We start from the raw sequence: 13,092 nt of genomic DNA, 5'->3' as shown, positions 1-13,092 counted from the left end.
CACCAGATCGAGCGCTGTTAGAAACACACTACCCTTCCCGTCCATGCCATTCCATTTTTCTGGTAATAAAAAACATCAGAAGGGGGGGATGATGCGGCGCTGTGGCCTCCGCGATCTGAAACGTCATGGGCGAACTCAATGACTGAGTGATGTGCAGCGCCATCTTGTCTCCTTTTATGCTTCCTGTTTTGCGACCGTACTACTTCCGGGTCCTAGTGCCGGTCGCGGCGCGGGTGTGTGTGACAAAAACTAATTTTATTAAAAGGTTTTAACCCACAGAAACCCATTAAAAAATTTAAATATTGTCAGTTTGTCAATATTTAACTGATCAAACCAGTTAAAAAAAAACATTTTTTTACAGACATACAGTTACAGGGAGAAACATTCACCTACTGAACTCATAAAGTCATAACACAAAGAGTGAAATGTGTTTTATTTGTCCTCAGAGTGAGTTAAAGGAGGAGCAGATGAAATCCCAGCAGAGAATCCAGGAGAAGCAGAAGAAGGTGCAGGAGCTGAAACAGGCTGTGAACACTATAAAGGTGAGCAGTGAGCAGAGACAGAGCCGCTCTTAGAAACACACACAACATGGACAACATGGAGTCATTTAGAGTCGCAGTAAGAGAGGAAATGATAGATGAGCTTTAAATCCTGTGTGTGCGTGTGCGTGTGTGTGTGTGTGTGTGTGTGTGTCCTAACAGCTGAGTGCACAGACAGCAGTGGAGGACAGTGAGAGGATCTTTACTGAGCTGATCAGCTCCATGGAGAAAAAGCGCTCAGAGGTGACGGAGCTGATCAGAGCTCAGGAGAAGACTGAACTGAGTCGAGCTGAACGACTCCTGGAGCAACTGGAGCAGGAGATTGCTGATCTTCAGAGGAGAGACACTGAGCTGGAGCACCTTTCACACACACACGATCACATGAATTTCCTTAAGAAAATGAAGGTACAATACATCTGCATGTATATGTTATATATACGGGTTACATTTGCACTAGATCAATTATGGTTTTTAGACTTAAGAATCTAAAATAATTCTAAATTTAAATATTTTCTAATAGGGAAACAATATCTTATAAGAGTTTATATAAAATTTTAAGTAATATATAATAATAACTTTTAACAATTTGTTCACCTGATTTTATGCCTAATTGCTGTATGCAGGCTTTTCTCTCCGGCCGTCGGTCTTCCCAAAAAGATAGAACAAATTTTCAGTCTGATGTCTGTGAGGACTCACTCAGCATCACTTCCAGTCAGCATTTCTCATTTGAAGGAGTGAAGAAATCGCTCTCTGATCTGAAAAAAAGAATTGAGAAATTTTATGAGGATAAAATCATCAGAAACCCTGAGCTTGGTAAGAGGAGCTGTTTCTGTGGGAGTGAGGGAAGTCTTCACTCACTCTGATGTCAAGGTGTCAGTCTTCATTCCTGAGCACCAAAGCATTGCAAAGTTTAGAGTTTCTAACACTAAAAGTCTCATTCAAGTCCTGATGATGTACTGCCTCTCATGTAAATGATTTCGTGTTACACAGATCTACACAATTTATGATCTACAGCCAAATAATTTACACAAATGTTTAATTTTGTTTTTAACCAAAAGAATGTATTTTTATCTGTTTCCACAGTTGATGACACTCAGAATTTACTCTCAGTGCCAAAAACCAGGGATGAGTTAATGAAATGTATGTCTAAAACACACACACACACAGACACACACATGTATCCTGTGATTAATATCTAACATGTTCACATTTTTCATGTGTTTAGATTTCTGTGATCTGACTCTGGATCCCAACACAGTAAATTATCACCTCATTCTATCTGAGAAGAACAGAGCCGTGACGTACAGTGAGAGAAAGCAGCCGTACTCTAATCATCCAGAGAGATTTGACTCCTTGTGGCAGGTGTTGAGTAAGGAGAGTGTGTGTGGACGCTGTTACTGGGAGGTAGAGTGGAGCGGTGATGGAGGTGTGTTCATATCAGTCTCATATAAAGACATCAGCAGGAAGGAATCGGGTAATGAGAGTGTGTTTGGACGCAACAATCAGTCCTGGAGTCTGCACTGTTCTTCTTCTTCTCTCTCTTTCTACCACATCAACATTAGGACTGATCTCAGAGTCCCATCACCTTCAAGGATAGGAGTGTATGTGGATCACAGTGCAGGAACTCTGTCCTTCTACAGCGTCTCTGACGCGATGAAGCTCCTCCACAGAGTCCACACCACATTCACTCTGCCTCTGTACGCTGGGTTCTGGCTCTACCAGAATGTTTTTCACTTATCAGGATCAACTGTGAGGTTGTGTCATCCAAACTAATGCGTGTGTGGTATACCACAATATATTAAAGAAATGCGTTTATATATAATCTACAACCATTATTTACACATATAAGGAAATTATATTATTAGATCTACAGTACATGCATTGTCAACAACATATAAACGTTCTACTGATCTCAGAAAGATTGCTTCTATGAGTCAGCAATATCACATACCCCTTCACTGAGGGGCTACCTCCCACACTGAGGTGGTGGACAGTTCTGTAAATCTCCATTCTCTTTACATTTCCACTTATTCTGCTTTATAATATCAGCTCTGTTAACTTCCGGGGTTCTGAGGTTAAATCTCAAATAGCATCAGATGGAAAGCTAGTGCACTCCCTGGTAGTGTCCTTGATCAGGGGTTATAAAAGGGATTTTGGATTCAGCCTTGTGCTAGAAGCTAGTTAGCTTTTTAGACAGAAAAAGTACTGCGGACCTTACAGACCTACTTTCATCTATGCCTTAACATAACAGTTATTATGGAATATATATATATGGAAACAGAAATGTATTTTGTGTCAGGTATTTTGCCACATATGATTATATTAGAAATTGAATTAGTGAATTAAAATATGTTAACATATAATAAGATAATAAATGCATTTTAGAAAAAAAATAAAAAATCTAATAAAATCTGTGATTTGAAAAAGGCTCACAAGGCGCCTTTTTAGTGAAGCTCAGTCATGACTGCATGTGGCCTTTCTTGAGGAGTGTTTTTTTTTTTTTTTAGCTTCACCTTAATGAGTTTGGAAGTCATTTTTAGGAGGGGGCGATCCTTTTCCAGATCACTGATTCGGGTTTAGTTGGGGTTTTTTTTCTGACATATTGACGATATATTTTTCACTTCAATGTTGAAAGTTGCACTTAGTAAATACAGCTGGATAAAACAAAAACGGTGCCTGTCTTCATTTCAGCAACAAAATGTTTGGATTAGTTTAAAGCGGGTAATTCTTTTCTATACACACTCTATATGATATGAACCAGTATGTTACAATAGTTTTAGACCTAAAAAGAATTGTTAATAAAATAATCCTAATGTTTATTTGTTTCTTGTGGGTTAAGGACACTGTGTACATAAAAGATCAAGTTTAGTTCCACCCATGTCCTATTTACTTTAAGATATTCCACTGCAACTTTAAGTATATAACAAAAAATACTGAATGAAACTTTTTTTAATCTATCCTCACTGAAATATAAATGTATAGTATAAAGAGTATAACACAGTAGTATAATATGTACAGCAGTATGACATTACAATGTTCGGTTTGATGACTACACTTTTTAACGCGCTTGTTGGTGACGTCACTGGCAGGGCGGAAGCGACCGTGCGGAAGGTCAGGAAGCTGCCGGTGTAGTGGCCGTCGGAAAACCCGGAGTGGAGTGTGGAGCGGCGCGCGACCCGCACATGGCATATACTGTACACGCGCACACGCGCGTGACAAAGCACAGCAATAGAGACAGATGCAAAGACATACAGTGACCAACATGTTGTAACAACACTCACTCTAATCTCACTCTAATCTCTCTCTCTCTCTCTCTCTCTCGTTTTACTGTATAATCTGTTGCACCATGACACACACACACACACACACAAACAGGAACTTCACTTTAGAGAAAACGAAACTGATCTGTGAATGCTCTCCCTCACTGCATGAAAATGGCAGAGGCCAGTATTTTCGTAGATGAGGACCAGTTCATCTGTCCAATCTGTCTGGATCTCCTTGATGATCCGGTGACGATCCACTGTGGCCACTGCTACTGTAATGTGTGTATTAATGACTGCTGGGATCAGGAGGATAAGAGTGGAGTTTATAGCTGTCCTCAGTGCAGAGACACTTTCACTCCAAGGCCTGTTCTACGCAGAAACAACATGCTGGCTGAAGTGGTGGAGAAACTCAAAGACAAGAAGGAGAAAAAGAAGAAGAAGAGGAAGAAGAGGAAGAAGAAGACTGAAGTCCAAGCCGCTTCTCCTGCTCACTGTTACGCTGGACCTGGAGATGTGGAGTGTGATTTCTGCACTGGGAGGAAACACAAAGCCGTCAAGTCCTGTCTGATGTGTCTGGCCTCCTTTTGTGAAACTCATTTAAAACCTCATCTCGAAATTCCTCCCTTAAAAAAACACGAGTTAGTTGAAGCTTCTGAAAATCTAGAAGAGAAGATCTGCTCTGAGCATGATAACGTGCTGGAGATCTACTGTCGTACTGACCGAAGCTTCATCTGTCACTGGTGTATGATGGATGAACACAAAAACCATGACACTGTCTCAGTTAAAGCTTACAGTACTGCAAAAAAGGTGAGAAATGCAAGATGAATTCATTTTAAAAACTAACAAAATTAGTTTAGGTTTTTTTTTCTGGTCTTAGTGGATACGATTAGACAGTCTTCTATGTTACTCATATTATTATTAATATTAATAATAATAATAATAATAATAATAAACAATGACTACTCCCCTAGCCACACATTGGTCACTACAGTAAGTAAAAGTCACATTTCATGTAATTAGAGTCATGTCTCTTTTTAACAATTATTGATGTACATTACATGCTAGGTTTATGATACTGTAAGAGGGTGACATACATATTAATAATGTACTCTATAGAACATGCATGAACTTTAATCCTTTATCTAGTTTATATTCACCCACTGAGTTCATAATTTCATAATGCATAAACAGAAAAATGTGTTTTATTTGTCCTCAGAGTGAGTTAAAGGAAGAGCAGATGAAATCCCAGCAGAGAATCCAGGAGAAGCAGAAGAAGGTGCAGGAGCTGAAACAGGCAGTGAACACTATAAAGGTGAGCAGTGAGCAGAGACAGAGCTGCTTCTAGAAACACACTGCAACTCGTTTAAGAGCAGGATGGGAAGCAGGGTGTGAGTACCAGTAGTGAATACAGTGCTGTGAAAAAGTTTTTTTTTTTTGCATATTTTTTACACTTAAATGTTTCAGATCATCAAACACATTTTAACTTACTGTAGATAACCTGAGTATGTATAAAATGCAGTTTTTAAATGATGATTTCATTTATTAAAGGAATAAAGCTGATTACTGCCAGACCTGTTGAACCAAGAAATCACTTCAATAGAACCTGTCTGACAAAGTGAAGCATGCTAAAATATATACACAACCGATTTAAAGAAATTTAAGAACAGAGGAGAAACAAAATAATTGAACTGCATGGCTCTGGAAAGCTATTTCTAAGGCTCTGGGTTTCCAGCAAACCAGGCGTAGAGCCACTATCCACATGCAGCAAACTTGGGACAGTGGTTAACCTTCCCTAGAATTCCCTGAATTACTCCCAAGAACACAATAATGGCTCATCTTGGAGCTTATAAAAAAAGCCAGAACAAAATCTCCAGGCTCTCATTGCTTTAGGTAAGGTCAGTGTTCATGATTTAACAATAAGAAAGAGAAAAATGACATTCATCAGAGAGTTCCAAGGCAAAAGCCACTGCTGACCAAAAAAAGGCTTGTCTCATATTTACCAGATAATCTTCCCCAAAACATTTGAGAACATATTCTGTGGACTGATGAAACCTGGTGTCAGTGATCCCACACTGATTCCACCACCTGGATATGGGGGTGTGGTGGTAATGACAGCACAATGCTTTCTTTAATAACCCAAGAAACCTTGCACTTAGCCCCAGCTCCATCCTCGTACCAAGCCCTAGCTCTGTCCCTATGGCAAACCTAAGATCTGTCCCCATACCAAGGGCCAGATCCCTATCCATGCTATAGGTGAGTGGACTAGGTTCTGAAGCACTTGCTAGTCTTCAGCCTTAACCTGGACAAGGGGCCGGAAGTGCTCCTCCTGCTCGCCCTGCAGATGGAGGAGCTCTTGGTGTTGGGCTTGGTGGATTGTGGCAAGAGAGTGAATGATGTCCACAAGGGGCAAGAACTACGGTGACATCTCTTTTTTTAGTCCTGGGTTTCAACAGCAGTGTAAGAAGTTTAAGACAGAGAGACTGGAAGCAGTCTGTGAGTCTTGGTAGTGAATTTATTTAGGGGAATTGTCGAGCTTACAAATATGCAAGCACACTGGTGTTGCATTGTGTTGCTCAGCCTGTCTCTCACACCTGCCACAACAAAAAAACACATATAAATAGATAGTATAACAATATATATATGTGTGTGTGTGTCCTAACAGCTGAGTGCACAGACAGCAGTGGAGGACAGTGAGATGATCTTTGTTGAGCTGATCAGCTCCATGGAGAAAAAGCGCTCGGAGGTGACGGAGCTGATCAGAGCTCAGGAGAAGACTGAACTGAGTCGAGCTGAACGACTCCTGGAGCAACTGGAGCAGGAGATTGCTGATCTTCAGAGGAGACTCACTGAGCTGGAGCAGCTTTCGCACATACATGATCACATTCAGTTCCTCCAGGTAACACACACAAACACACACACACACGCACATAGATTTCTCCTCTTTTCTCCTTTTCCATGATGTTTTTCTTTCTCTCTGTAGAGTCTACAGTCTCTCAGTGTCTCTCCTGCTTGGGAGGACTTACCCATCATCACTGTCAATCAACATCTCTCATTTGATAGAATGAGAAAATCTCTCTCTCATCTTAAAAATAGACTCGAGGAATTCTTTCAGGAGGAGCTCATCAAAATCCCTCAACATGGTTCCTGGCAGGCACAGAATGTTCCACCTGTGGGGAACATGAGAAGGTTACCGGAGACATCCCAGGAAACCAAGATGATAATGATGAAGGAGCAGGGGCAAGGGGTGAGCAAAACATGTGTTTGAGAGGCTGAATTTTGGAAGGATGGACCTCCAGTTCCAAGGTGGAGGGGCAGGGAATAGCAGTTGTACAAATGTAAATATAAAACATCATGTGTGTTATGCAGCTGAAAGTTCAATATAACCAAAGTTATTTAAATTAACATGAAGTCCAGTTCAGCACAAGGTTGAGTCAGCAGGTGCAGAGGGCAGATGGGGTCTGGATCACTGGGAGCACAGGTCCTTCTCTGAATGTCTCAGAATCCTCACAGGGTTGGCCTTTGTCTAATGAAGATGGCACAATCTCCAGATGCCTCAGGATGGGTAGAAAAATAAAGAACAGATGGAAAGAGTTAGCGTAGTTGCCATTCAGGATAAATGTACTGGAGTATGAAGTTATGGGATGAATTATATGTATGCTAGATTAAAGAGATGTGTCTTGAGTCTACTTTTAAACTGGGAAATTGTGTCTGAGCCCCGAACACTGTCTGAAAGGCTATTCCAAATGATGAAAACGCCTTTGTGATGTTTAGGAATGTGGTGGATTGTAGCATATCAGCAGACTGGCTAGATATGTGGGAGCTAAACCATTTAAAGCTTTGTATGTAAGTAATACTATTTTGTAATTAATTCTAAACTGAACAGGTAGCCAGTGCAGGGATGATAATATTGCGGTTATACTGTATGATGATATTTTCTTGATCTAGTGAGAAAAAAGATCAAGAAAATATGATCATATATGATCCCACTTAGCAATAGGGAAAGAGACTGGTGGAGATGGGTGACCAAGCTGGGCAGGCTCCTGGCTCACTATAAGGCATGTGTCCATCAAGTCACAGTACAACCGTGTTTACTGTAAAATGGATCATGTAACAACAGCAAAGGAAGAAACTATGGGTCAAGAAAGTAAGGAGTTAGCTGAATCCCCATACCTAGTGGCAACAGAGGGCAAATTAATAAAAACGACTCCAGCTCCTGCACAGCATCCAGCAACAAGCTTAAAAGCTTGTCATATAACTTGACATTTGAAGAACTCTATCCTCATAGTAGTGTTTTACTTCCAATCTTCCAAGCCCAGTTATGCTGCCCAGCCCTATTTTGTTCCCTGAGATGTCATGCTTCCTGAGAACAATGTTAACCATGATATGTTTTCTGAAAGCCATGTTAGCCTTGAAATTGTTTGTGACAGCCTTGTTAGCCATGTGATGTTTCTTGACAGCTGTTAGCCATGATATTTTTCCTGACAGCCATGCTATGACTGATATGCTTCCTGATTAAATTAATGCATTTCCTGCACTGCCCAGACCTGTCTCAGCCAGATACTGCACCCTCAGCTCAGCACCATCCTTTGGCACAAAGGACATACCCCTGTTTCCATCAGCTGGGTTTGAGAATTGTGCAATGCTTCCACCACCTGTGTGTGAGGATGTCATGCTTGCTCAACCCTGAAAATGTAATTCCCCAAATGTGTCCTAGCCTCAATGTCATGCTGTTGGCATCACCTGGCTTTAGGAATGTTTTGCTAACTCACCCACCTGGTGTCAGTGATCCCACACTGATTCCACCACCTGGATATGGGGATGTGGTGGTAATGACAGCACAATGCCTTACTTAATAACCCAAGAAACCTTGCACTTAGCCCCAGCTCCATCCTCGTACCAAGCCCTAGCTCTGTCCCTATGGCAAACCTAAGATCTGTCCCCATACCAAGGGCCAGATCCATATCCATGCTATAGGTGAGTGGACTAGGTTCTGAAGCACTTGCTAGTCTTCAGCCTTAACCTGGACAAGGGGCCGGAAGTGCTCCTCCTGCTCCCCTGCAGATGGAGGAGCTCTTGGTGTTGGGCTTGGTGGATTGTGGCGAGAGAGTGAATGATGTCCATAAGGGGCAAGAACTACGGTGACAGAATTGTCAAGCTCACGAATATGCAAGCACACTGGTGTTGCATTGTGTTGCTCAGCTTGTCTCTCACACCTGCCACAACAAAAATACACAAATAAATAGATAGTATAACAAGCCACAAAAAGCTTAAACTGCTTCACCCATTTATATCCATCAGCAAATGATGTCTTTGCCCATACCCCTGCTGCTACAATATATATTGTGTGTGTATGTGTTTGTGTGTGTGTGTGTGTCCTAACAGCAGACAGCAGTGGAGGACATTGGGACGATCTTTACTGAGCTGATCAACTCCATGGAGAAAAAGCGCTCGGAGGTGACGGAGCTGATCAGAGCTCAGGAGGAGAAGACTGAACTGAGTCGAGCTGAACGTCTCCTGGAGCAACTGGAGCAGGAGATTGCTGATCTTCAGAGGAGACTCCCTGAGCTGGAGCAGCTTTCACACACACACGATCACATCCAGTTCCTCCAGGTAACTAACATATACAGTACACACACAAGCACATATATTTCTCCTCCTTTCTCCTTCTCCATGATGTTTTTCTTTCCCTCTGTAGAGTCTCCAGTCTCTCAGTGTCTCTTCTGGACGTGAGGACTCACCCAGCATCACTGTCAATCAACGTCTCCCGGTTGGTGGACTGAGAAAATCTCTCTCTCATCCTAAAAATGTACTCGAGGAATTCTTTCAGGAGGAGCTCATCAAAATCCCTCGACATGGTGAGAGAAGCTATTTCTGCTGGCGTGAGGGAAGCCTTCACTCGCTCAGTGACAGGGTGATGTCTGGGGGCACTCTTCATGTTTAAGCACCAAACCACTGCAGGGTTTCGAGTTTTTAATGCTCATCTGATTCAAGTATTGATAACCTGTTCATTTGAATAAGGTTGTGTTAAAGCTGAGAACCTCACTGTGATGCTTCAAGCCAGACGTGTGACTCCTGATCTACATATATTTCTGATTTACACGCTTTTTTGATGATAAGTTTTGACCATCAGATTATTTTATTTCTGTCTTCACAGTTGAAGACATTCATCATTTACTATCAGGACCAAAGAACCGAGAGGAGTTTCTGAAATGTATGTCTACAACAAACACACACATACATGTCTCGGGAATATATATTATGTGATTAATATCTAACATGTTCATGTTTTTAAAGAGTTATACTGTACGTGTTTTTCATAGATTCCTGTGATCTGACTCTGGATCCCAACACAGTTAATTATTACCTCAAACTGTCTAAGAAGAACAGAGTGGTGAAGTGCAGTGAGATTGAGCAGCCGTACCCTGATCATCCAGAGAGATTTGATTACTTCTATCAGGTGTTGAGTAAGGAGAGTGTGTGTGGACGCTGTTACTGGGAGGTGAAGTGGAGCAGTGAGAGAAGTGTGTACATATCAGTCTCATATAAAGACATCAGCAGGAAATGTGATGGTGATGAGTGTGTGTTTGGATGCAACCATCAATCCTGGAGTCTGCAGTGTTTTTCTTCTTCTCTTTCTTTCTATCACAACAAAATCGAGACTGATCTCAGAGCTCCATCATCCTCCAGAATAGGAGTGTATGTGGATCACAGTGCAGGAACTCTGTCCTTCTACAGCGTCTCTGACACGATGAAGCTCCTCCACAGAGTCCACACCACATTCACTCAGCCTCTGTACGCTGGATTTGGGCTTGACTGGGATGTTTACTGTGAATCAGGGGCGACTGTGAAGTTATGCAATCTAAAATATTAAAGAGTACATAGTAGTTTATCACCAGTCATTTATAAGATAAAAAAAAACTGCATGCATTTACACTCAACCCAATGCAGACAGGAAACTAAACTGTAAGGTCTGAAGGCATTTCCAACGACATAAAAGATCTACTGTTATTTTGGAAATGTGGTAGCATGTTGTACAATATTACCGTAACAAATACATGAGAATGTAAAACTGAGAATGTTTAATGAGGTTTTCTCTAATTTGAATCTTTTGTTTGCTTGTTTTAGGTTAAAATGTATTGAGTGTAATTACTTTTTAATGAATGGTGTTATATTTCGACACTGCATGACTAATCTACTCAATATGTCAGAATTACCTTAAGTCTTCTAATTCTGCATGGCATTTCATCCACTCTTTCTTGTATGTCTGATACGGGAGATGTTTAAAGGCCCCACAACACACTCTCAGAGTCTGAGCTTGCACTATGTCTACAGTATCTGCCTTATACTGAACTCTGCTGCAGACATACTGTATCTGCTAGGCACCCATCTGTCTATAGTTTCCTTTATGAGTGCACAATATACGTTTATTAATGAGTCTCTATTGGCTCTCCACATTTGTCTTGTTAAGCATCTTAATAAATTGTTGTTTTTTTTACACTTATCTTTTAATCTCTTTTTATATGTATTTTTCAGGTGAGTTTCTTAACAAAAATACAGTCTTAGATACTTTGTTACTTTGTATTGCTTTAAAAATATATATTTGGGTTTTTGACATAGATATTTTGAATCCCTGTTTATTTGAAGAAATACGTTGGTGGCCATTGCCTTCCATCGTCCCTTATTGGCCTATAGAGGTTCCTAGATGAATGGATTAAATACGAAAAAAATATACGAAAATGGCAATGCAATGACAAATTAAATTTTATATGTTTAATTTATGCATGCAAGTTTGGCCTCAAATTCAATTATGATGTTTACATTTGCGATTTGGTGTACTACTAGGTATATTTAATAATACAAAGGTGTTATTGGTATTATTAGTTAAATATTATAATTTAAATGTAATATGCAAAATGTGAATATAACAATAAATTCAATAATATTGAACTTGTACATGCAACTTTAGATTTGAAATTAAAATTCAAAGTCAGATATTCCATTTACATTTGCAATTTGGTAAAACTAAACTTGCATAATTAACATTCACCTTCATTTAAATAAAAAGTATATTTTAAATTGATATTTAATTATTATGTTCCCTTTGGAGTATCAAAATTATAATTAAAATATTTCGGCCTTATATGCATCTGTACTCACTAGCAATTGTAATTATTATATTCACCAACTGAGAAAATGAAAAGAGAAAACAGAGCCTCCACACTTTGTAATGACATACTTGCACAAACTGTCAGAATCGGCTTGGAACATGCATTCCAAGCCATTTGCATTTTCATTCTCAAAACCTGTAACTGTCAGCCATAAATCAGGACACAAGAGCAAACAGAACATGTGGGTGTGTCTTCTCTGAGGTATTTGTAGGTAAATGGTGGCTGCAGAGCTGATTTACCCATGAGCAATGTAATGTTATAATAGAAAATGAGGACCAATATTGTGGTTAATAAACCGTGAGCCATGGCAGGGCAACTCTCTACTCCTCGAAGTGACGAAGTTTTGTTCTGATGCGCTCCAGCAGCACGACACATATGGTCACCAAGACTAAGTAGATGTTTGTGAGCCACCGCTCCGGGTGCCATGATGAGCAACACCATGACCGCTGCTGTTCTCGTAAACAAAAAGCACAAATAATAAAACATAAAATGAAAGCAATTTGAGTGATATGGAGGGGAGCTGAGTAAAAAATATTAATAAAAAAAAATGAATATGTACAATTAAACTAGCATAATTTTGGTTAAGGAGCAACGATGCTGACTCTTATGCTGGACCTGGAGATATGGAGTGTGAGATAAGCACCAGGAGAAAACACACAGCCGTAAACTCCTGTCTGATGTGTGGGGTTTTCCTTTGGGAAACCCATCAGCAGTGGTGTCAAAAGTATTCACATTCATTACTTGGGTAGAAGTATAGAGACTAGGGTTTAATAAAGACTTCTTTAGAAGTTGAAGTATCAACTCAAGCTTTTTACTCAAGTAAAAGTGTAAAAGTACTGGTTTCAAAACTACTTAAAGTATAAAAGTAAAAGTAACGTGAGGGGGAAAAAGCATTAAGGATAAAATATACTGCCTATATACTGCACTAACACCTCATAAAAAAGAAAAATGTGTTGTTTTTGTTGTATTTTTTAACGGTCATAGTGATTTGGGATACTGTATATGGCAATTGAAAAAGAATGAATTTTAGTACAATGCAAATACATTAAAGAACCATATATGTGTACTACTGAGCGTTAACATGATTTATGGAGAAGAAGATATGATAACTAGTTGCCTATA

The 13,092-nt window shown here is 40.0% G+C and overlaps 1 protein-coding gene across 3 annotated transcripts in view; it reads left to right on the top strand.

Moving 5' to 3' along the window:
• Nucleotides 1-11,303, top strand: part of LOC128510117 (E3 ubiquitin/ISG15 ligase TRIM25-like) — a 47,649-nt gene extending 36,346 nt beyond the window's left edge. Inside the window, exons 1-8 of one of the 3 annotated variants that reach the window (XM_053482148.1) lie at nucleotides 3,935-4,609; nucleotides 5,019-5,114; nucleotides 6,465-6,698; nucleotides 6,783-7,046; nucleotides 9,188-9,412; nucleotides 9,498-9,657; nucleotides 9,957-10,013; nucleotides 10,123-11,303. In XM_053482148.1, coding sequence (XP_053338123.1) covers nucleotides 3,968-4,609; nucleotides 5,019-5,114; nucleotides 6,465-6,698; nucleotides 6,783-7,046; nucleotides 9,188-9,412; nucleotides 9,498-9,657; nucleotides 9,957-10,013; nucleotides 10,123-10,673 — 2,229 coding nt within the window. In that variant the 5' untranslated portion in view covers nucleotides 3,935-3,967 and the 3' untranslated portion in view covers nucleotides 10,674-11,303. Of the gene's footprint in view, nucleotides 1-3,934; nucleotides 4,610-5,018; nucleotides 5,115-6,464; nucleotides 6,699-6,782; nucleotides 7,047-9,184; nucleotides 9,413-9,497; nucleotides 9,658-9,956; nucleotides 10,014-10,122 lie in introns of those variants that run through there. The other 2 variants (XM_053482140.1, XM_053482157.1) reach the window with 2 other exon arrangements.
• Nucleotides 11,304-13,092: the final 1,789 nt, after the last annotated feature.

Source organism: Clarias gariepinus, chromosome 2 (genome assembly GCF_024256425.1).
Source record: "Clarias gariepinus isolate MV-2021 ecotype Netherlands chromosome 2, CGAR_prim_01v2, whole genome shotgun sequence".
Taxonomy (NCBI): domain Eukaryota; kingdom Metazoa; phylum Chordata; class Actinopteri; order Siluriformes; family Clariidae; genus Clarias; species Clarias gariepinus.
This window is presented reverse-complemented; position numbering and strand designations above follow the sequence as displayed.